The sequence below is a fragment of the Danio rerio genome, chromosome 23 (genome assembly GCF_052040795.2).
Source record: "Danio rerio strain M-AB ecotype USA chromosome 23, GRCz13ab, whole genome shotgun sequence".
NCBI lineage: Eukaryota > Metazoa > Chordata > Actinopteri > Cypriniformes > Danionidae > Danio > Danio rerio.
The window spans coordinates 595001-616218 of NC_141043.1; the positions used below are offsets into that span (position 1 = coordinate 595001).

The 21218-nt window shown below is 39.2% G+C and overlaps 2 protein-coding genes across 7 annotated transcripts in view; both read right to left on the reverse strand.

The window, feature by feature from the left end:
• samhd1a (SAM domain and HD domain 1a) overlaps positions 1–13895 on the reverse strand; it is a 17645-nt gene extending 3750 nt beyond the window's left edge. The window contains exons 1-13 of one of the 5 annotated variants that reach the window (XM_087305723.1): positions 13661–13822; positions 8891–8957; positions 8423–8572; positions 8106–8178; positions 7863–8023; positions 7269–7384; positions 6438–6508; positions 5311–5466; positions 4399–4499; positions 4202–4310; positions 2816–2907; positions 1774–1889; positions 1058–1197 (exon numbers count right to left, since the gene is read on the reverse strand). In XM_087305723.1, coding sequence (XP_087161849.1) covers positions 1058–1197; positions 1774–1889; positions 2816–2907; positions 4202–4310; positions 4399–4499; positions 5311–5466; positions 6438–6508; positions 7269–7384; positions 7863–8023; positions 8106–8111 — 1068 coding nt within the window. In that variant the 5' untranslated portion in view covers positions 8112–8178; positions 8423–8572; positions 8891–8957; positions 13661–13822. 5 annotated transcript variants of the gene reach the window in all.
• Positions 13896–15422: 1527 nt separating this feature from the next.
• mtg2 (mitochondrial ribosome-associated GTPase 2) lies at positions 15423–20895 on the reverse strand. Of its 2 annotated transcripts, XM_087306372.1 has the most exons (7): positions 20631–20895; positions 20154–20301; positions 19952–20067; positions 19648–19866; positions 16464–16602; positions 15971–16203; positions 15423–15820 (listed from the first exon to the last, which is right to left on the reverse strand). In XM_087306372.1, the coding sequence occupies exons 1-7, from the start codon at positions 20742–20744 to the stop codon at positions 15776–15778; spliced, it is 1014 nt and encodes a 337-aa protein (XP_087162498.1). In that variant the 5' UTR covers positions 20745–20895; the 3' UTR covers positions 15423–15775. The 2 variants fall into 2 exon arrangements, with proteins under 2 accessions (XP_087162498.1, XP_087162497.1); XM_087306371.1 differs by having other exon boundaries at positions 15793–16203.
• Positions 20896–21218: the final 323 nt, after the last annotated feature.

The following is a 21218-nucleotide window of genomic DNA, read 5'->3' on the forward strand; positions in this document are numbered from 1 at the left end:
GTCTGGAGAGAACAAGAGCTTGAACAAGGAGTTGAGCTGCATGTTGAGATAGGAAGGGTCGGACCTTTCTGATGTTATAGAGTGCAAATCTGCAAGATCGAGCAGTTCTAGAGATGTGGTCAGAGAAGTTTAGTTGGTCATCAATCGTTACTCCAAGGCTTTTCACCGTTTTGGATGCAGTAATGGTTGGCAGAAACTTCAAGCATTTTCGTTTTCGTGAGGTTAAGCTGAAGATGATGATCTTTCATCCAGTGTGAAATGTCTGACAGGCAGGCTGAGATGCAAGCCGGAACCGAGGGACCATCAGGGTGAAAAGAGAGGTATAGCTGGGTATCATCAGCATAGCAGTGGTAAACACAGTAAACACAGTAGGTTTATTTCTGCACACACACTCACTAAAATCTGCTGTTTTACTCCACTGAACTCCATATAGAAGTGGGAAACTCTTCAGCACAGGCCGATCTAAAGGGTTAATGCAGACAAGTGATGATCACCAGTGAAAATGACACACTTCACATCTTAATCCCAACAGGGAAAAGCAGCAACACTCAAGAATGCATGGCTTTGCAATCAATAAATGAACTATAATGGAAGTCAATGGGACAAAAACAGCCCCAACATAACTAAAGGGAAGTCAATTTGCAAGTATTGCTGTGAGTTTTGGGAAATTTTAAAAGCATTTTGCCAAAGTATGTGTCAAAATAAGATTTATCACCAAAAATCATGCCATTTGCTGCAGCACAGGGAAAGTTAAGAGTGGATGAAAACACAACCCAACGGTACATATGCTGTCTTTAACTGTGCTAGAATACCAAGATCTGGAAAACTCTAGTAAAGGGGTCTAGTAAAGGGGTGTTCAAACTTGGTGCTGGAGGGCCGGTGTCCTGCAAAGTTTAGTTTCAACCCCAATCAGACACACCTGGTCTAGCTAATCAAGCTCTTACTAAGCTTTCTAGAAACATCCGTGCAGGTGTGTTGAGGCAAGTTGGAGCTAAAATCTGCAGGACACCGGCCCTCCAGAACAGAGTTTGGACACCCCTGCTCTAGTATTTCTGACCTGTGAGACGTCCATGTTGGTCTCGGATGTGGTCTGCCCCACACACTTGTACAGCCGGCGGCAGATGATGTTCTGCAGGATGGCTCGAGCCTCGGACAGCTCCGGCCCAGACGAGTAGAGAATCTGCTCAAAGATATGATCTGAAAAACAGGACTGACATCAAATACAGCAATACCCAGCATGCACACTGCAGACAGAGTTTTAGTCCTGCTTCCAGTCCAAATAGAAGCTTTTTCTAGACAAGCAACACATATTCTCTTGTTTTCTGAAGTAATGAGTCAAAATGAGGCGAGTTTTTCATTAAAACAAGCAAAATAACCTGACAATGGGGGAAGCAGAATGATCTCGATTCAAAATGAATACAATATCACTCCACTTCCCCCGTTGGCAGATTATTCTGCTTGTCTTAAGGACAAACTCACTTCATTTTAACACATTAAAGCATATGCCGGAATAGTTGGCGGTTCATTCCGTTGTGGCGACACCTGATAAATAAGGGACTAAGCTGAAGGAATATGAATGACTGAATGATTAATACAGACGAGGAGGTCAAATTGAGATTCAAGCCTCTTTTATATGTTCTGCTTATGATTATTGATTCATTTAAACAAGCCAGTGTTTGGTTTTGGGCCGTAACGCTTGTCTAGGAAAGCCTTCTTAATTGAAGAATTTTTGAAGATTTGAATTGTGACAAACCCTGTGAAAGGAAAGCGTACCTGTGAGTTTGCTGTAGGCCTCCATGTCTTCTATAGCTGAAGAAATAGTGAAGATCTTGCCAGAAGAGCCCTGGATCTGGATATGAGGATCAGCCTTTAAAAACGCCTCTGTTATCCTGACACAGCCAATCACAGAACACAATTCAGTAAAAACAAAAAGGATGAATAGTGAACTGCAAAAATGATTAGTCTTGTTTCTAGTCCAAATACAGCGAGGAAAATAAGTATTGAACACGTCACTGTTTCTCTCAGAATTTCTAAAGGTGCTGTTGACTTGAAATGTTCCCCAGAGGTTGGTAACAACTAAAGAAATCCAGATAAGCAAAGAAAACAAAACGGATTGGTTTACAAATAAAGCTATGTGTAATAAACTGAAATGACGCAGAGAAAAAGTGCTGAACACATGAAGAAAGGAAGGTTTAGAAAGACATGGAAAGCCCAGACAGCAGCTGAAATCTGTCAGTAGTTCTTCAGCAAGCCTCTGCCCTTCCTCAGTGTAAATGAAGATCAGCTGCTTCAGTCCAACATCTACATCAGCAGGAGGATGAAGATGAAGACATTTCAGCAAGACAATGATCCAAAACACAGCCGAGGAGACTCTCAGATGCTTCTAGAGAAAGAAAATCAAGCTGTAGAATGGCACAGCCAATCACCGGATCCGAATCCAATAGAGAATACAGAATACAGCTCAGATTTGATAGACGAGACCCACAGAAGCATCAAGATTTACACACTCTGATGAAGACTGAGAGAAACTCACACCTGAGCACTGCAGGAGGCTTCATTCTCCATATGAGAGTCACCAAAACAGCCTTTATATAAGGCACTTCAGCAGTTCAGCTCACTTAACCGAGTAAGCAGAATACTCTTGTTTTGTTTGTTTTAAGGAAAAACTCACTTCATTTTGACTCATTTTACTTGTCAGGAAAGTCCTTTTGTGCTGTAAGAGTGTGCAGATATGTGGACTAGACACAAGACATGATCTCTGAGCAATGAAAGCATGTGTTGCAGTGTGTGTGTTGTGAAAGCTGCTAACACACACATGGTCTCGATGATGTTCCCCACTTTGTGTTGATACGCCCGGCGGTGCAGACAGTTGCGGGTGTGAAACATGTCATACAGATTGCCAACTTCCTGTGAGGAGCAAAAACAGAGGAAAAACACACAATTAGAGAGGCTGATGATTAGTGTGAAACTCTGACACTCATTAGTGGACACTGTAGAGCAGGCGTGTCTAAACTCAGTCCTGGAGGGCCGGTGTCCTGCAGATTTTAGCTCCAACTTGCCTCAACACACCTGCATGGATGTTTTTAGCCTAGTAAGAGCTTGATTAGCTAGCCCAGGTGTGTCTGATTTACTGAAGTTAATCATGTTCTATCTTAATTGTATAAGTTATGCAAGCTGTTTTAAGTCAGTTTAACATAATATAAGTTCAATGAACAATTAAAGTTTAATTTGACAGTGTAGTAGTTTTCACATAGCCTATTTCTAATTTTAAAATATGGAAAGGTGCAATTAACTAGTTTATTTTCTTTACATGGGCATTATGTTGTTTATTAATGTATTAAATAAAATGCTTCATGTAATAAAATAATGCTTATTTGCCTGACTTAACCTGAACAAACAAATCATAATATTACATTGGATTATGAACCACAAAATTTTTACAATTTGTGTGTAAACCAGGCCACATCTAAATGTGAGATGAGGTTTGACTGTAGCCATTCACCTCCCTGTGATTACAGCTGTTGATATTGTTTTACTCAGTTAATATTAAATACATATATTATCATTATTTTCACAGACTGGTCTTTAATTCATGTAGAAAACAGTAAATTACACAAAAAAAAAAAAAAAAAAAAAAGTCTCCAGCTAGATTTTCACAGACTAGGTCACTGTCATTACCATGTCTGCTTCGGGAGAGACCTGGGGCGCGGAGAACAGTTTGACTGCTTTGATTTCTGCGAGCTGTCATTGCGGGAATGCTGCTCTCCAGAGGCGTGTTGCCCCACAGACCGCATGGGCCACAGAGAACGCTCTCCGACAAATCGTGCAGTAGCTAAATAATAATTCCTAACACTCTGCAGCCAGGTATCTGTTCCCTCCCACTATCTGCGGTACTTTTGCAGTCGCTTGCGTTTAAACAGTGAAATTTTAAGACGCGGAGGTTTACCTGGAGAGGCATCTGCCATTACTCGCTGTCAAGACTCTGCTTAGAAGACCCGCCCTCCTCACTGGACAAAGACCAATCAAACTAACAATGACATCAAGTATTACCCAATCAAAAGTAGGACGTATTCAGTAAATGCGTGTGGGATGATTTGCATGAAAAGCTAACCCATCCCGTATTGATTCAAAACGGGACGCACAATTTAATTTTCAAATACGGGACGATTCCATATTTCAAGGGACGGGTGGCAACCCTAACCTTGTCTCTGGTGCAGATGTGCTTCCTTCCTTTAACTTCACACACGCGGGCGAACCTGAGGAAGCGCTGATAGTCAAAGTTATTCTGGATTCCCAGATGATAGCAATCTCTGCACACAAAACACATCCGCGTATTAGTGATGCTGAAATGATTAAACAGCATCCTCATCATCATGAACTCGCAGAGATGCAGCTCACCTCGCAAAGTAATCCCATTTATCCACATCAATGCCGTTTCTCTTGTTTGCCACGACCTCGTACAGGAAGGATTTCTCCACCGGCCGGCCCTTATACGGCCACTGCTGGGGGAAAAGAGGAAATATGAGCCTTACTTTCAGTGTTAGAGCTCGGCGCAAGACTATATACACAGCGAGGGAAATAAGTATTGAACTATTGTCAAGTTTTTCCAGGGAATAATATCTCTAAAGGAGCTGCTGACATGGAATTGAAGCAGATTTTGGTAAAAACGCAAATAATGCAAACATAAACGTACAACAACTGAGAAATGAGTTGTGTGTAATAACACTGTAACAACAGAAGGAGAAAGAGCTGAACTACTACAGTGTTTAATACTGTATATAAAGGCTGTTGTGGTGCTGCAGCTGAACGCCGTCTCTCATATGGAGACTGAAGCCTCCTGCAGTGCTCAGGTGTGAGTTTCTCTCAGTCTTCATCAGAGTGTGTAAATCTTGATGCTTCTGTGGGTCTCGTCTATCAGATCTGAGCTGTATTCTGTATTCTCTATTGGGTTCGGCTCAGGTGATTGGCTGGGCCATTCTACAGCTTGATTTTCTTTCTCTGAAAGCATCTGAGAGTCTCCTCGGCTGTGTTTTGGATCATTGTCTTGCTGAAATGTCTTCATCTTCATCCTCCTGCTGATGTAGATGTTGGACTGAAGCAGCTGATCTTCATTTACACTGAGGAAGGGCAGAGGCTTGCAGAAGAACTACTGACAGATTTCAGCTGCAGGCTGGGCTTTCACTGCCCAACTACACCTTCCTTTCTTCATGTGTTCAACACTTTTTCCTTGCATCATTTCAGTTTATTACTTCATTTTTAAACTAATTAGATTTGTTTTCTTTGCATAAATGCATATACAGAAACACACACCGATTGGTCCAGCACGGCGCTCTCCAGCGGTCCAGCGATCTGCTCCTTGATGAAGATCAGATCTTCAGGAAGCCTCATCCCATGGTGAAGCATGACCGCCTCCAGTCCATTTACCTCCACCAGGTGATCAAACATCTGCACTGAGGCTATCTCATGCTGAAACAGCAGAAAACACTCAGTAAAGCTCCTGTGAAGTGGTGTAAAGCGTGCATTTATTTATTCCATGTTTGATGTAATCTCAACTGAAACATGAGGGAGGCATAAAGCAGCCCCTCCCCTTTTAAAAACAGCCAATAGCTTGTAGTTTTTTTAGGGGTTTTCACCTTTATTGGGATACGACAGAGGAGATATTACAGACCGGAAAGTGTGAGGAGCAGAGAGAGGGGAAAGAATCAGCGAAGGTCCTCGAACCGGGAATCGAACTCGGGTCGCAGTGAACACCTTGGTGCTATGTGTCGACGCACTAACCACTAGGCTATTGGCGGCGACTAGCTTGTAGTTTTTTTCTCACAGCTCTGCCAGTGAGAGTAGTTGAGCTCAATCACATCAAACAAACAGCCAATGAGAATAAAAGGGCGGGGCATGTCAGACATTAGAGAGCATCTGATTGGTCAGAAGATGAGGACCTATGCAAGTATGCGAAGACGTAAATAAAACACTGATCCATTAAGGCGGAAGAGACAAACTGCAAACTTTACTGATGCTAACATCTAAAAAACAGTATTTTCATTTCACTGGACCTTTAACCTCTTGCATTCTTGACTGATCAGATGTGCAGAGTGAATGATGCGCGATATGACCTTATTCAGCTCAGTATTATTTTGGTTAAACTATTAAAATATATTGGTAAAAATATTATGTTTATTTATTTATTATTTATTTTATTATTAAATCATAAGACCCGGGGGAAAGTACAAGCATTGCAAGCACATACATAGAGTTGAAAGAATACATTTAAATAAATAGGAATAAATATTCCTAAAAAAATGAACATCTTCAAGACAGATTTGAACAGGCTAACATAAGTTCTTGAAAGCTGGAGAAAGTTAACTGTTCTTCATGCTTTTAGTTTCTGTTTTAACTTCATAACTGAAACACAGATCTAAGAACACGGAGAAGTCCTTTACCTTCCACTTGTCAGCAGGTCGGGCTTTAGGGATGAACATGCCATCAAACATGTGAGAAAACGGGCCGTGACCTGGACGACAGACAGAAGAGGATCGGAGATAGAGTGTTAATGCATCTACTTCAGTCGCAAAACTTCCAGCACTGCCATATTCTATTACACATACATATTTGGACAACACATACACAAATACACTTCATTAAACATGCACACATAGACATCACCTATATGCTGTATAACTTATATCTGATTGTCTGTTAGATATACACACCCGCTTCTCTAGGAACTGCGTTACAACACAAAACAAAAAAAACACGCAGCTTTCCGTTCATTAGGACTTTAACTGTTGCATGGATTAAACATCAGCTGCATTTGAGTCCAGAACTGCAGTGTGAATATGCCACACCTTCAGGATCCTCTGCATCCGAGGACAGAAGCTGCATGATGAGACGTTCTTGGATTTCAGATAATATTTTACTCAGCTGCACAGTGGTTAGCATAGTCGTCTCACAGCAAGAAGGTCGCTGGTTTGAGTCCCGGCTGGGCCATTTGTCATTTTTATATAGAGTTTGCATGTTCTCCCCGTGTTTGCGTGGGTTTCCTCCGGGAGCTCCGGTTTCTCCGACAGTGCAGACACATGCGCTATAGGGGAAATGATGATTGTCCGCAGTGTATGAGTGTGTGTGAAAGGGTGTTTTCCAGTACTGGGTTGCAGCTGGAAGTGCATCCGCTGAGTAAAACATATGCTGGAGAAGTTGGCGGTTCATTCCGCTGTGGCGACCCCTGATGAGTAAAGAACTAAGCCGAAGGAAACTGAATGAATGTTACTCACCCAAATCATGGCACAATCCAGCGATCTGCACACACAGAATGTCTTGCTTTGTGATGAACAGCTCGGGCTGCCTTTCATTGAGAGCCTTCACCAGACACCCGGCCAGATAACCCACCCTGAAATGAAATGTACATGCATTTTCTTTCAATTCCTAAAAATGTTTGGAGACCAAACTCTTAATTTAATGGTTATAAAGCAGTTCTGTTCTGAGAAATGGACAGAAATATTAATTTTCAAGAGGTGTTATTTTTATTATTTGCAATATATCTGCAAAAATTTACCCAACAAATATATATACATATATATATATATATATATATATTTTTTTTTTTTTATATTTATACTATTCATACTTGATTTCTCTAAAGATACTAGACTTTTTTTTGTCTCTCAGTGGATACATCATTAAAATGATCACAATTAATACCAGAAAATATCATGATATAATTGTAGGTCTACATCCCTCATCCCTAAGGAGGTCTGCTCGTTTAAGCAGAGCGCCATATGATGATGACCTGCAGTTTTCAGACTGGAAGGATGAATTAAACATTGACCAGCAGGTTTAATGCAGAGGGCTCTCGGCTGTATACCTACCCTATGGAGTGCTCGAATCGGTTGTGGGACGCCCCGGGGAACACCAGGTAGGTTCCTCCGAGCTGCTTAATGTGACGGAGCCGCTGGAACTGAGGAGTGTCAATGAAGTGCAGCAGCAGCGGGTGCAGCTCAATGTGGCCGTGGATGGGGTCATTAAACACCTGAAATACACAAACATCACAGCTCTGACAAACAAACACACTTTCTAAAGACATGCTTTGTGTTTTTCTGGAAGATTCAGACCTTCATGGGTTCAGTGGAGATCTGGCTGAGCTTCTGCAGGCAGTGGAGGATGTGCAGCCGTGCTCCTAGAGGCCTGCAGGAGGACACACAACACTACTTATATTCAGCACATGTAAACATGTATATTTATAAACAGTTTTCCTCACTTTCCTTTTTAAAATAATCTCCGTCCACAAGAACACTCAAAACTGCCCTGTGATGCATGTTAAAGGGCACCTATTTACCACCTTTTTCAAAATGTAAGATCAGTCTTTTGTGTCTCCAGAATGCATCTGTAAAGTTTCAGCTCAAATCACCTTTCAGATTATTTATTATACCTTTCAGAATGGTGGAATTTTCAGCTCTGAGTATCTTGTAGCTGTTTTTGTTGTCACTGCTTTTAATGCAAATGAGCTAGTTCTTGCAACCCATCGTTCCCTTGTGCCCGTCAGAGTGTGCCTCAATCTCAGAATGTAAAAACACATATCCTAAACAAATAATAATAAATGTTAACAATAAAGTAACAGAGGCTGTGATATTTGCTGCCAGATCTATTTTCAGCTGTCAGACACCCACACAAGAATATCCTATAGTAATTTACAGTAAATACTACAGTGTTTTATTAACTATACTGACACTGACACCTCCAACAGACATGGAAATGTTACACAATCAGCTGAAATGTTGCTAGAATTTGTTTTCATGTATGGGTGATATATATTGCATCACCAAAAATAATTGAGCTCATGAATATGAGTTGTGCGATGAGTCCATATATTGATTATCTAGTGCCTATCAACACTTACGAAACCCCCATCTTCTCCAAATGCGCCTCAGTCAGACACAGCAGGCCTGCTCCTGTTATGCCATTATCTGCCAAACCACAAAATAAAAACATACACTTGATTAAACCTGTCGTTGCAATAACAAATGAGCAATTCAGAGGCAATATATGTCATAATAATGCAATGTATTTTTATTGAATGCCATGTCAGCAACTGTTTTAATGGCAAGAACATTTCAATAATAAAACAACAAACAAACAAATACATAATTTAAACAAGATTTTTAGCATTAATACATGATAAAAACTTACATTTTTCTTGCTGTCACTTTGCTTAAATTATCATTAAGAGAGTTCATTTCATAATAAAAGCCTTCTGGAATCATTAAAAGCAGAACAGTCCAGTAAAATTTGTTTTCATATGTTATAAAATATTATAATATAATAATATTAAATTGGCATTAAGGGCTTAAAATACACCACCAATAACGATAACAGTGAAGATATAATTCATAAACATTCGTTGAAAGAATAATAAAGTCATGCATCTTTAGAGAAAAGTATAAAATTTTAATTTATATAATATTTCAATTTCATATTTATATATAAATATATAAATATATATATATATATATATATATATATATATATATATATATATATATATATATATATATATATATATATTTTTTTTTTTTTCCCAACAATATCCAAACACACTGAAGTAAGTAATCAAGCTTTAGGTGGATTGTATGTTTTATCATTATTATTACAGTCTTCAATAGGTCAAATTATTTCTCGCGTTGATTAGGTATCATTATCTCCAACTGTGTTAGAGTTTGATTAATTTTATTAAAGCTTACAGTGTATTCAACATATTGAAAAATGGATTCTTTGCCAAATATAAAACAATAACTGTAAACAAAAACAAGTCTTGTGCATTATGGAGTTTAATATTCTGAATATTTCACATTTGGTTTGATATCTGTATTTTAAACAGTGACAGAATTAAATTAATTTAGGTGTATTCAGCATATTGAAGATACAGACTCAGTACTGTGTATAAAAACAATAAAGGCACAAACTGGAAAAACAAGCTTTCTGCATTATAGGGAATAGTATTGTGAATATTTTACAGCTGATTTGACACCTTTATCTGAAATTGTGTTGTCTGCCACAACAGATTTTTATTATTATTTTTTTTTACAGAAATCTATCATAAAAAAAATATGTAATAATAAAAGAACTTGTTTACAGCAGAGTCTTGTGCAATAACCCTGATGTTTTCTGAACATTTGGTACTTTCAATTACCAGTTAAACCAGTATAATTTGTTATTGTTTTGAAGCAATTGCAAAGGGTGTGGATTTGCTTTTAGAAAGCTGTATTTCAGAAGGGGTTAGCATAGGTAATGCTTGTGAATCCTTCTTCATTGAAAATGTTGCTGCTTTAAAACAACAGTGTAACAATAAGGTTGTAAGGAATGAATGCTCTCCGTTCTTTGTCCTAACCTACAGCAAGATTCTTTAGCTTTCATTGCTTGATAGTATTAGGGTTAAAGCTTAGGTTAATTTCTTAGATTTTCTCTGTCAGCTAAAGTTGAACAAATTTAATATGTAATGCCTTTTGCTCTTGTAGCATTTAATTAATGTAGCATTTCAACAGAAATGTAGATTTTTTACTTGAAAAAAAGTGGCAGGACCTGACTTAAGCTTGTTGTCCTCAAAATATCATACAAAAACAAACATAAAAGCATACAATTCAATGACAGAACATCCTTAATCACTGTCAGCTTCTCCTCCATCTAATAATGTCACTTCCTCTGAGTCAGCCTCAAAGGTGCATTACACGCATTTTATGTTCAATTTAATGCATATGTGACAGGACGGCCAGAAACATTGGGACAATTGTAAATTTATTTGTATTATATACTTGTAGTCCCAGCTGGGTCAGTTGGTGTTTCTGTGTGGAGTTTGCATGTTCTCCCCGTGTTGGTGTGGGTTTCCTTCGGGTGCTCCAGTTTCCCCCACAGTCCAAACACATGCGCTATAGGGGAACTGATCAACTACACTGGCCGTAGTATATGAGAGTGAATGAGTGTGTATGGATGCTTCACAGTACTGGGTTGCAGCTGGAAGAGCATCCACTGTGTAAACATATGCTGGATAAGTTGGCAGTTCATTCCACTGTGGCGACCCCTGATTAATAAAAGGACTAAGCTACAAAGAAAATGAGTGAAATTATTTGTAAACCTAGTGCGTTTTAAAATGTGTTTCACTTCTTGTCCTTGCTTTATCCATCAAAATAATAACCATTTTAGGTTTTAATCAATTATGACCCATACTTTTTCTTTTAAATGTAAATTGAGAATGTTTTTTTTATTTTTTATTGAAGCATATAAGTGACAAGCATACAGGATTATATGATAACATTATGTAACAGTCATACAAAACTTACTCAGTGATGCAGAACATACATTAAATAAAAAATAAAAAAATATTACATTACTTATATGGGGGATCCATCATATTTAAATTATTAGACTGTACAGATTTTTTTCATTATTAGAGATGTCTTTATAGCCTTTTAAAATATATATAAAACATTTTTAAATCTTCACAGAAAAAATGAAAGAAGGGAGTAATAGACATTACTTTTGTCTTGTGTATGTGAAACTTCCCAAGTAAAATTATCAACTTTAAAGCATTATCGAATGTATCACAGCCCGTTTTACGATTCATAAAAATAATCATGCGTCATTAAAGTTAATTATTTTGTAAAATGAATAAATAAAATAAATAAATAAAAATTAACCCAGAAACCTGTTTCCAGTACAAAACAGATGTAAAAGACTTTCAGGCTCAGTGTTACAACAAGAACTTAGATTGAGAATGTTAATGAAAGTCTATGAGGGGGTGCATTTTGCGGCAGGGGTGCGTTTCTCGGCACAACACTGGTCTGTCTGGATAAACCTGCTCCAGATTACAGTGAGAAATCAATAACTGATAATCAGGAATGCTGTTTCAGCATTCATTCCTGCTGTTGCAGAAGATCAGTTTATAAGACACATTCAGTTACTAAGCTAGCTTTGCTCTAAAGTTACACCACTAATGATTCTGTTCAGCTTTCAGTTAAGTGCAAATATCAATTGGGGTGTTGTGCCAAGAAACACACCCCGGCCGTAAAATGCACCCCCTCTGAAATGTGTATATATTAACTTAAATTGATAAAAAAAAAAAAATTATAATAGAGTTATGACAATTAATGACAGTGACTTGAGTTTCATGAAAGGAACCCTTACTTACAGAAGATATACATTTAAATAAATAAATAGCAGGGTTGCTGCAGGTTTCACCGAGTTAAATTTAAGACATTTTTAAGTCTATTATGAATTAAATTTTAGACTTAAACAGGAATAAATGCTGAGAATTTTTTAAATATCCCAGTTGGAAAGGATTTTCACTGTCCCATCAAAAAATGACTATAATTTAACACATTTAATAATACAATAATTATAATTTAATAATAGAAAACATAGTTCAGCAGTACATACAGTGAGAACTTTAAAACAAATGTTAGTGTAAGGAAAATTATTATATTATATTTATTAATTATATTATAAATAAACCATTGTTGTAAATAGAGTTAAAAATTCAATGTTTAAATAAAAAGTTGAAAGTTGTACTGAGATTAATTGTCGGTGGTTGTATGGGTTTTGGCCAGATTGCATAGCTATACATGAACAAAGGAAAAGTAAAACCTGTTTTGAAAAGATTTAACAACTACAACATAATATTTCAGTAGATTTAAGATTTTTCAAGGCCTAGTTTATGAGATTTAAGACATTTTAAGACTTTAAGATCCAGCAGATACCCTGAAATAGATTTAATTTCAATACAACACTGATTAGATCAATTAAAGTGAATTGTTTAATGTGTGGTACAACTACATCAAGTTTATGCTTTTCGTTAAACTCACTAAAATGCCCAGTTTCAGAAACAGGCTAATTACATCAGATAGAGGTGAAGTTGGTTTTATATTGGCACATTGGTTCATTTAGCAGTCTCTATATTGTTTAGCATGTTACTCTGAATATTGGATCTGAATTAGCATGCAAGTATGACTTGTAAACAACATTAACACTGTCTAATTGACTGTGAACAATGCTGTACTTTAATAGTCATTTGCTGCTAATATGATTTCACTATTTACAATAATTTTCTGGCATTATATTATTAAGAAGAATGTCTGAATATCCCAATATACAACCAACCTCACCTCTATGGCAAAACAGTGGTAAAGTAAGTTTTATATTCGCACTTTCACCTTCTTAATATAATGAAAAGTATTGTTGTTAAACTCTAAACAGGCAAATCATATGATCAGCCATTGACTATCGGAGTACAACACTGCTGACAGTCAACGGCATAGTGCTGATGTTGTTCTTTAGTCATTCTTACAGACACATTATTCAAAAAAAATATTATCTCATAACTCATAAAAACACCACATTATTATTAATGTGTATTCCTCTTTTTAAATGCTGCTTTACTGTTTTATTAAATGTATGTATGTACGAATATAAAACCAACGTTATTACCTCAGTCGAATGGATTATGTGTTAAGTTTAGGAGAAGGTATATGACAGGATAATTAAAGCAGAATACATTTAATAGCAAAAACAAATAATGCCCATAACAGTGTCATACTGTAGTAAATCTATCATAATAATACTCTTGTCAGTTGTAGGAGTGTTATCGATCAGCTGCTGATCAGTGTCATTGATTAATCACCTCTGAATATCTGCGCCCATTCCTGCAGTCCTTCTCTCCGCAGATACGCCACCGTGTCTTCGACGTCCCAGCGATCAAACTCTCCGTTATTGATGGATTTCACACACTCTCCGTCCACTCTCGGCCGTTTAATCCGGTTCTCCATGGTTAAACACGCTGACTGAAGCTCTCTCTCACACACATTCCGGTTTGAAAGCCGGCTGAACTCGCGCGTGCCCGCCTTGACGGAGAGTTTGCTCACTGGCGCTGCCTGCCGGAGCGGAGCTGCAGCGCTTCAAGGGGTAGTTCACACCGAAATTAAAGTTCCTGTTCATTTACTCACACGCGGGTCCTCAACGATGTAGGAGACTTTTTGTATCCAGTAAAACATTTTATCTATTCAGTAGAACTTGGTGCTTCTTATAATGGCAGTGAATGATGTTTATTACATTAAAAATAAACACATTTTGGGAAAATGGAGAAAAGGGTTGAATATATTTCAGATAAAAGACCTGATTTTGTTGCTATAGAAAAATAGAAGATGCTCAACTGATAGATAAATACATGCTAATGTGTGTTTATGTATATATATATATATATATATATATATATATATATATATATATATATATATATATATATATATATATATATATATATATATATAAAACACATATATTTACAATGTATTCTGATCAATACCTACACCATAGGTCTCAAACTCAATTCCTGGATAGCCCCAGCTCTGCACCGTTTTACTCTAAAAGAGGGGTATCCAAACTCTGTCCTGGAGGGCCGGCGTCCAGCCATGTTTAGTTCCAACCCCAATCAGACACACCTGGACTATCAATCAAGCTCTTACTAGGTTTCCAGAAACATCCGAGGCCACTTTATAGTTGTTTCCTCAGTCCTGCCTTAATAATAATCAGGTCAGGACACAGTTGAGGCCACTTTATAGTTGTTTCATCAGCCCTCTCTTAATAATATTCAGCTCAGGACACTGTTGAGGCCACTTTATAGTCGTTTCATCAGCCCTTGCTTAATAATATTCAGGTCAGGACACTGTCAAGGCCACTTTATAGTCGTTTCATCAGCCCTTGCTTAATAATATTCAGGTCAGGACACTGTCGAGGCCACTTTATAGTTGTTTCATCAGCCCTGCCTTAATAATATTCAGCTCAGGACACTGTTGAGGCCACTTTATAGTTGTTTCATCAGTACTGCCTTAATAATATTCAGGTCAGGACACAGTTGAGGCCACTTTATAGTTGTTTCATCAGCCCTCTCTTAATAATATTCAGCTCAGGACACTGTTGAGGCCACTTTATAGTCGTTTCATCAGCCCTTGCTTAATAATATTCAGGTCAGGACACTGTCAAGGCCACTTTATAGTCGTTTCATCAGCCCTTGCTTAATAATATTCAGGTCAGGACACTGTCGAGGCCACTTTATAGTTGTTTCATCAGCCCTGCCTTAATAATATTCAGCTCAGGACACTGTTGAGGCCACTTTATAGTTGTTTTATCAGCCCTGCCTTAATAATATTCAGGTCAGGACACAGTCGAGGCCACTTTATAGTTGTTTCATCAGCCCTGCCTTAAAAATATTGTAGTGTAAAATGTTAGCATCTTTCAGATTTTAGATTTTTACTAACTCTAGTAGCCTATAATTAATTAATCTTATGTAGAATATTTATTCTTTTTACAAAAAAAGCACCATAAATGTGTTTTGCTTTTAAATACATCACCTTTTGCTGCACACGGTCCACACATAAACTACAAAATAAGACACATGAAGATTTTTATTCGGACTTTTCAGATGAATGTCATCTCTAACTTGATTATCTTTGCACAAACACAGCAAAAAAAACAAACATGTAAAACATGTATGTGATCGTGAAGTAGTCATATGTCAAGTAGGCAGTACAGGTTATATGTACAGTGTCTACAGAAAATCCTCATAGCCCTTTTGAAATGATGACTTCAACTGTCATACAGCCTGAAATCATATCATATTACAATTTATTAAATGTTTTTGTAGCCTCCTCCTCTCCTAACCTGTGCCTTCAACAGCTTTATCCCAATGGTATATATTTACATGATGATTTTCCACAGGCACTGTTAATAAATAAAGGCATTATGCAGTTCTGGAGGTACCTGTGTCTGTGGAGTTTATCATACTCTGGAGGCCTCAGGGCAGGGTTTCAGCTTGTGGATAGCTGTCGTACATCTCTCTGAGGTGCAGGATGAGCTCTCCCGTGTTCCCTCTTGTTAAAGCCGACACAGGAATGACCGTCTGGCTAATGCGTTCCCTCAGAGCCTCCAGATTCGCTCTGGATTCCGGCAGGTCCATTTTGTTGGCTACGATGGCATGTGGTCTTTGTGAAAACAGAGGCCTGTACTGGTCCAGCTCGAAGCACAGCTGCTGGAACTGTTCCCAGGGCTCCGGAGAGGACATATCCAGCACATACAGCAGGACGCGGCAGCGCTCGATGTGCCGTAAGAAGGACAAACCCAGTCCACGGTTCAGATGAGCTCCAGGGATGAGTCCGGGAATATCAGCGACTGCCGAGGAACAACACACACTAAGTGAGATTAGCAGACTTGAAACACGGGGGTGTCACAATAGACACAATAGACCCATAAGAGTTTGGGATGAAGTGTGCATCCTGCTGGAGTTTAATCACAGATTGTTACACGGCTGTCTGGAATACTCGACTCTGATTGGTCAGTCGTGACATTATGGTATGATTTAAAGCTAGACTGTGTCTCTAGGATCTGTGTTTGACAGCTGTCCTCTAAACACAAGCAGACATCACACACACCTGCCACCTGTGTGTGGTCTCTGTACTCCACGATGCCCACGTGAGGGTTCAGTGTGGTGAAGGGGTACGCCGCCACTGCCGGCCGCGCTTTAGAGATGGCTCGCAACAAGGACGACTTGCCAACGTTTGGAAAGCCAACCTGCTCAACACAGAAACAGTAAGAGGCAGACTTCTGTTAGCTTTGTGTGTGTATATATTGTAACCACCTACAGTGATTCTGCACATTTGACTGATCGCTTGTCTTTATTTCCTATATTGTATAAACTTATTGTGCGTTATACTTTAATAATGGCCATTATTGATTATTGAACTGATATTCAGCAAAAGAGAGGATGTGTTTCATACTGAAAATGAAAGGTGGCAGTGATGTTATCGGCTCTGTTTTGTTATAAATATGCAAACAGTGAAGATGATGTTCATATTAATATGCAGGTACATGACGCCTCAGCATTATTAGTGTCTGTTAGGATGTCAATATCAAAATCAATGATTTGTGTCTTGTTTCTAGTCCAAATATCTAAAAGTTCTTAAATCAAGAAGCATTTTCTAGGCAAGCAAAACATATTGTCTTGTTTTTACCAATGATACAATCAGACACACCTGGACTATCAATCAAGCTCTTACTAGGTTTTCTAGAAACATCCGAGGCCACTTTATAGTTGTTTCATCAGTCCTGCCTTAATAATATTTAGGTCAGGACACTATTGAGGCCACTTTATAGTTGTTTCATCAGCCCTGCCTTAATAATATTCAGGTCAGGACACTGTTGAAGCCACTTTATAGTTGTTTCATCAGTACTGTCTTAATAATATTCAGGTCAGGACACTGTTGAAGCCACTTTATAGTTGTTTCATCAGTACTGTCTTAATAATATTCAGGTCAGGACACTGTTGAGGCCACTTTATAGTTGTTTCATCAGTACTGCCTTAATAATATTCAGGTCAGGACACTGTTGAAGCCACTTTATAGTTGTTTCATCAGTACTGTCTTAATAATATTCAGGTCAGGACACTGTTGAAGCCACTTTATAGTTGTTTCATCAGTACTGTCTTAATAATATTCAGGTCAGGACACTGTTGAAGCCACTTTATAGTTGTTTCATCAGTACTGTCTTAATAATATTCAGGTCAGGACACTGTTGAGGCCACTTTATAGTTGTTTCATCAGTACTGCCTTAATAATATTCAGGTCAGGACACTGTTGAAGCCACTTTATAGTTGTTTCATCAGTACTGTCTTAATAATATTCAGGTCAGGACACTGTTGAAGCCACTTTATAGTTGTTTCATCAGTACTGTCTTAATAATATTCAGGTCAGGACACTGTTGAGGCCACTTTATAGTTGTTTCATCAGTACTGTCTTAATAATATTCAGGTCAGGACACTATAAAGGCCACTTTATAGTTGTTTCATCAGCCCTGCCTTAATAATATTCAGATCAGGACACTATCAAGGCCACTTTATAGTTGTTTCATCAGCCCTGCCTTAATAATATTCAGGTCAGGACACTGTCGAGGCCACTTTATAGTCATTTCATCAGCCCTGCCTTAATAATATTCAGGTCAGGACACTGTCGAGGCCACTTTATAGTTGTTTCATCAGTACTGTCTTAATAATATTCAGGTCAGGACACTATAAAGGCCACTTTATAGTTGTTTCATCAGCCCTGCCTTAATAATATTCAGATCAGGACACTATCAAGGCCACTTTATAGTTGTTTCATCAGCCCTGCCTTAATAATATTCAGGTCAGGACACTGTCGAGGCCACTTTATAGTCATTTCATCAGCCCTGCCTTAATAATATTCAGGTCAGGACACTGTCGAGGCCACTTTATAGTTGTTTCATCAGTCCTGCCTCAATAATATTCAGGTCAGGACACTGTCGAGTTTAAAATGTTAGCATCTCTCAGTTTTTGGACTTTTACTAACTAAAGCAACCTATAATTAATTAATCTTTTGTATAATATTTATTCTTTTTACAAATAAAGCACCATAAATGTGTTTTGCTTTTAAATCCATCACCTTATGCACACAGTGAAGATGATGTTCATATTAATATGCAGCTACATGACACCTCAGCATTATTAGTGCCTGTTAAGATATCAATATCAAAATCAATGATTTTTTGCCTTGCTTTTAGTCCAAATATCTAAAAACTCTTAAATCAAGAAGCATTTTCTAGGCAAGCAAAACATATCTTGTTTTTACAAATAATACGCCACTATTAAGTGAGTTTTCCTTAAAACAAGCAAAATAATCTTGTTTTTTATTTTGACATAGGATTATTTTTGCCCCAAAACTACGGCGTAGTGTGGACGAAAGGCATAACCGTAGCAAAACTTATGCAGAACTGCTCGAACTTCGAGATTCGCACTCTATAACATCAGAAAGGTCCGACCCTTCCTATCTGAACATGCAGCTCAACTCCTTGTTCAAGCTCTTGTTCTCTCCTGAATGGGTTATTGCAACTCTCTACTAGCCGGGCTTCAGCTAACTCTATCAAACCTCTTCAACTGCTCCAGAACGCAGCAGCACGAGTGGTCTTTAATGAACCTAAAAGAGCACATGTTACTCCGCTGCTCATCCGTTTGCACTGGCTGCCAGTTGCTGCTCGCATCAAATTCAAAGCTCTGATGTTTGCTTACAAAGCGACTTCTGGCCTTGCTCCTTCTTATCTGCTCTCACTTCTGCAGATGTATGTGCCCTCCAGAAACTTGCGTTCTGTGAATGAACGTCGCCTCGTGGTTCCATCCCAAAGAGGGAAGAAATCACTTTCCCGAACTCTCGCGTTCAATCTGTCCAGTTGGTGGAATGAACTCCCTAACTGCATCAGAACGGCAGAGTCACTCGCCGTCTTCAAGAAACCACTAAAAACTATTTAGTCTCCACTTCCCTTCCTAATCTGCAATTGCCTCTCTGGTTCCACCGCTAACTGTACTATAGAAAATAAAAAAAATTATATATATATATTACTAATGTTTTGCTTCTTACACTTTACACACCTGAAACTCGCCTACAGCACTGATTCACTGTTGCTCTTATAGTTGTGTTAATTGCTTCCTTGTCCTCATTTGTAAGTCGCTTTGGATAAAAGCGTCCGCTAAATGACTAAATGTAAATTTTAAAATGAAAATCTATTGGTGTAAATGGGGCCTGAGACGTGTGTGTGTGAGTGTGTGCTGACCAGTGCGGCGTGGGCCATGGTGCGCAGCTCCAGCTGAATCTCCCTCTGCTGGCCTTGTTGTCCCTCAGTGGCCCTCATCGGCGCTCGGTTCTCATTGGTCAGGAAGCTGCGGTTCCCCTTCCCCCCCGCGCCGCCGTACGCCACCGTCACCTGCTGATCCTGCTGGGACAGATCCGCCAGCACAACACCCTGCTCCCTGACTACTGTACCCACTGGAACCTGTGCGGAAAACAGCACAACACACACACTCTACAAGCTGCTCTGTGTGTGTGTGTGTGTATGAGAGAGAGTGTGTGTAACTCACAGAGATGTATGTGGGGTTGGCGTTGCGTCCGAAGCAGTTTTTGCTGCCTCCTGCCTCTCCATCTCTGCCCCGATACACTGTCGACACGCTGGACAGAGACTTCACCTGCCGGTTCACTGTACAGGAGGAGGAGGAGGAGGAGTTCGGACAGGCAGGTGCACACCTCACTAACAATAAGCACAAGTATTGCTGTGAATCTGACCTCTGATGATGATGTGTCCGCCAGCGCCGCCGTCTCCTCCATCCGGACCGCCCCACTCCTTACGTGGTTCACTGTGGAAGCTGGAGGCTCCTTTACCACCCGACCCGGCCTGCAGACGCACCCGCCGCTGGTCCACAAAACACCGGCTCTATGAGGCACAAGCAGAGGGGTCAGAGAGAGAGAGAGAGAGAGAGTGTGTGAGTGTGTGTGTGTGTGTGAGCGAGATTCATTCATTTCCTTGTCGGCTTAGTCCCTTTATTAATCCAGGGTCGCCACAGTGGAATGAACCGCCAACTTATCTTATTTTTACACAGCGGATGATCTTCCAGCCGCAACCCATCTCTGGGAAACATCCACACACACTCATGTCTGGGAGAACATGGTTGAGTTTAAGGGGGAGAGGAGAGATTATACAGCCTGTGCAGTAAAAACATCATTACAAGTGTGTGGTGTGTGTGTGTGTGTGTGTGTGTGTACCAGTTTCTTCTCCGACAGTCTCTCCTCCAGCGTGTGTGTGTGTTTCTCCCGCTGCAGCAGCGCCTCCCGCACAGTCCTCCCGCTCCTCTGCAGGATCTTCAGCCGCACAAACATATCGGAGAACCGAACCGGAGACCCGGCGGTAACGTGTGTGTTATGTTAAGGAAGCGCTGTTGTTATTTCATCAAGCTAGCGTGTAAACAAGACAACACAGCGTCCACTAAAGTCAACATGACATTACCAGGAGCGACTCTGCTTCTTCTTCGTGTGTTTTCGGCGGTTTGCACTAAACTTCTGATCCATTACCGCCACCAACTGCTGAGGGAAATACCATCAACCTGAACCCTTAAAAAAAGCAGAGAAAAATCAGAAATTACACATCCCAAAGCTCATGTTAAAAATACTTAATGTACATGATTGTAGTTTGTTGTTAATTCCCTTGTATACTGTTTCATGTATAACTCTGTATTCCTCCGTTTAATCAATAAAAATTATGAATTCCAGTAGTCCTACATCTGTCCAGTTATTCTCTCATAAACTAAATGATTAAATCATAACCCACAGCTTTACAATCACATCATATCGCTT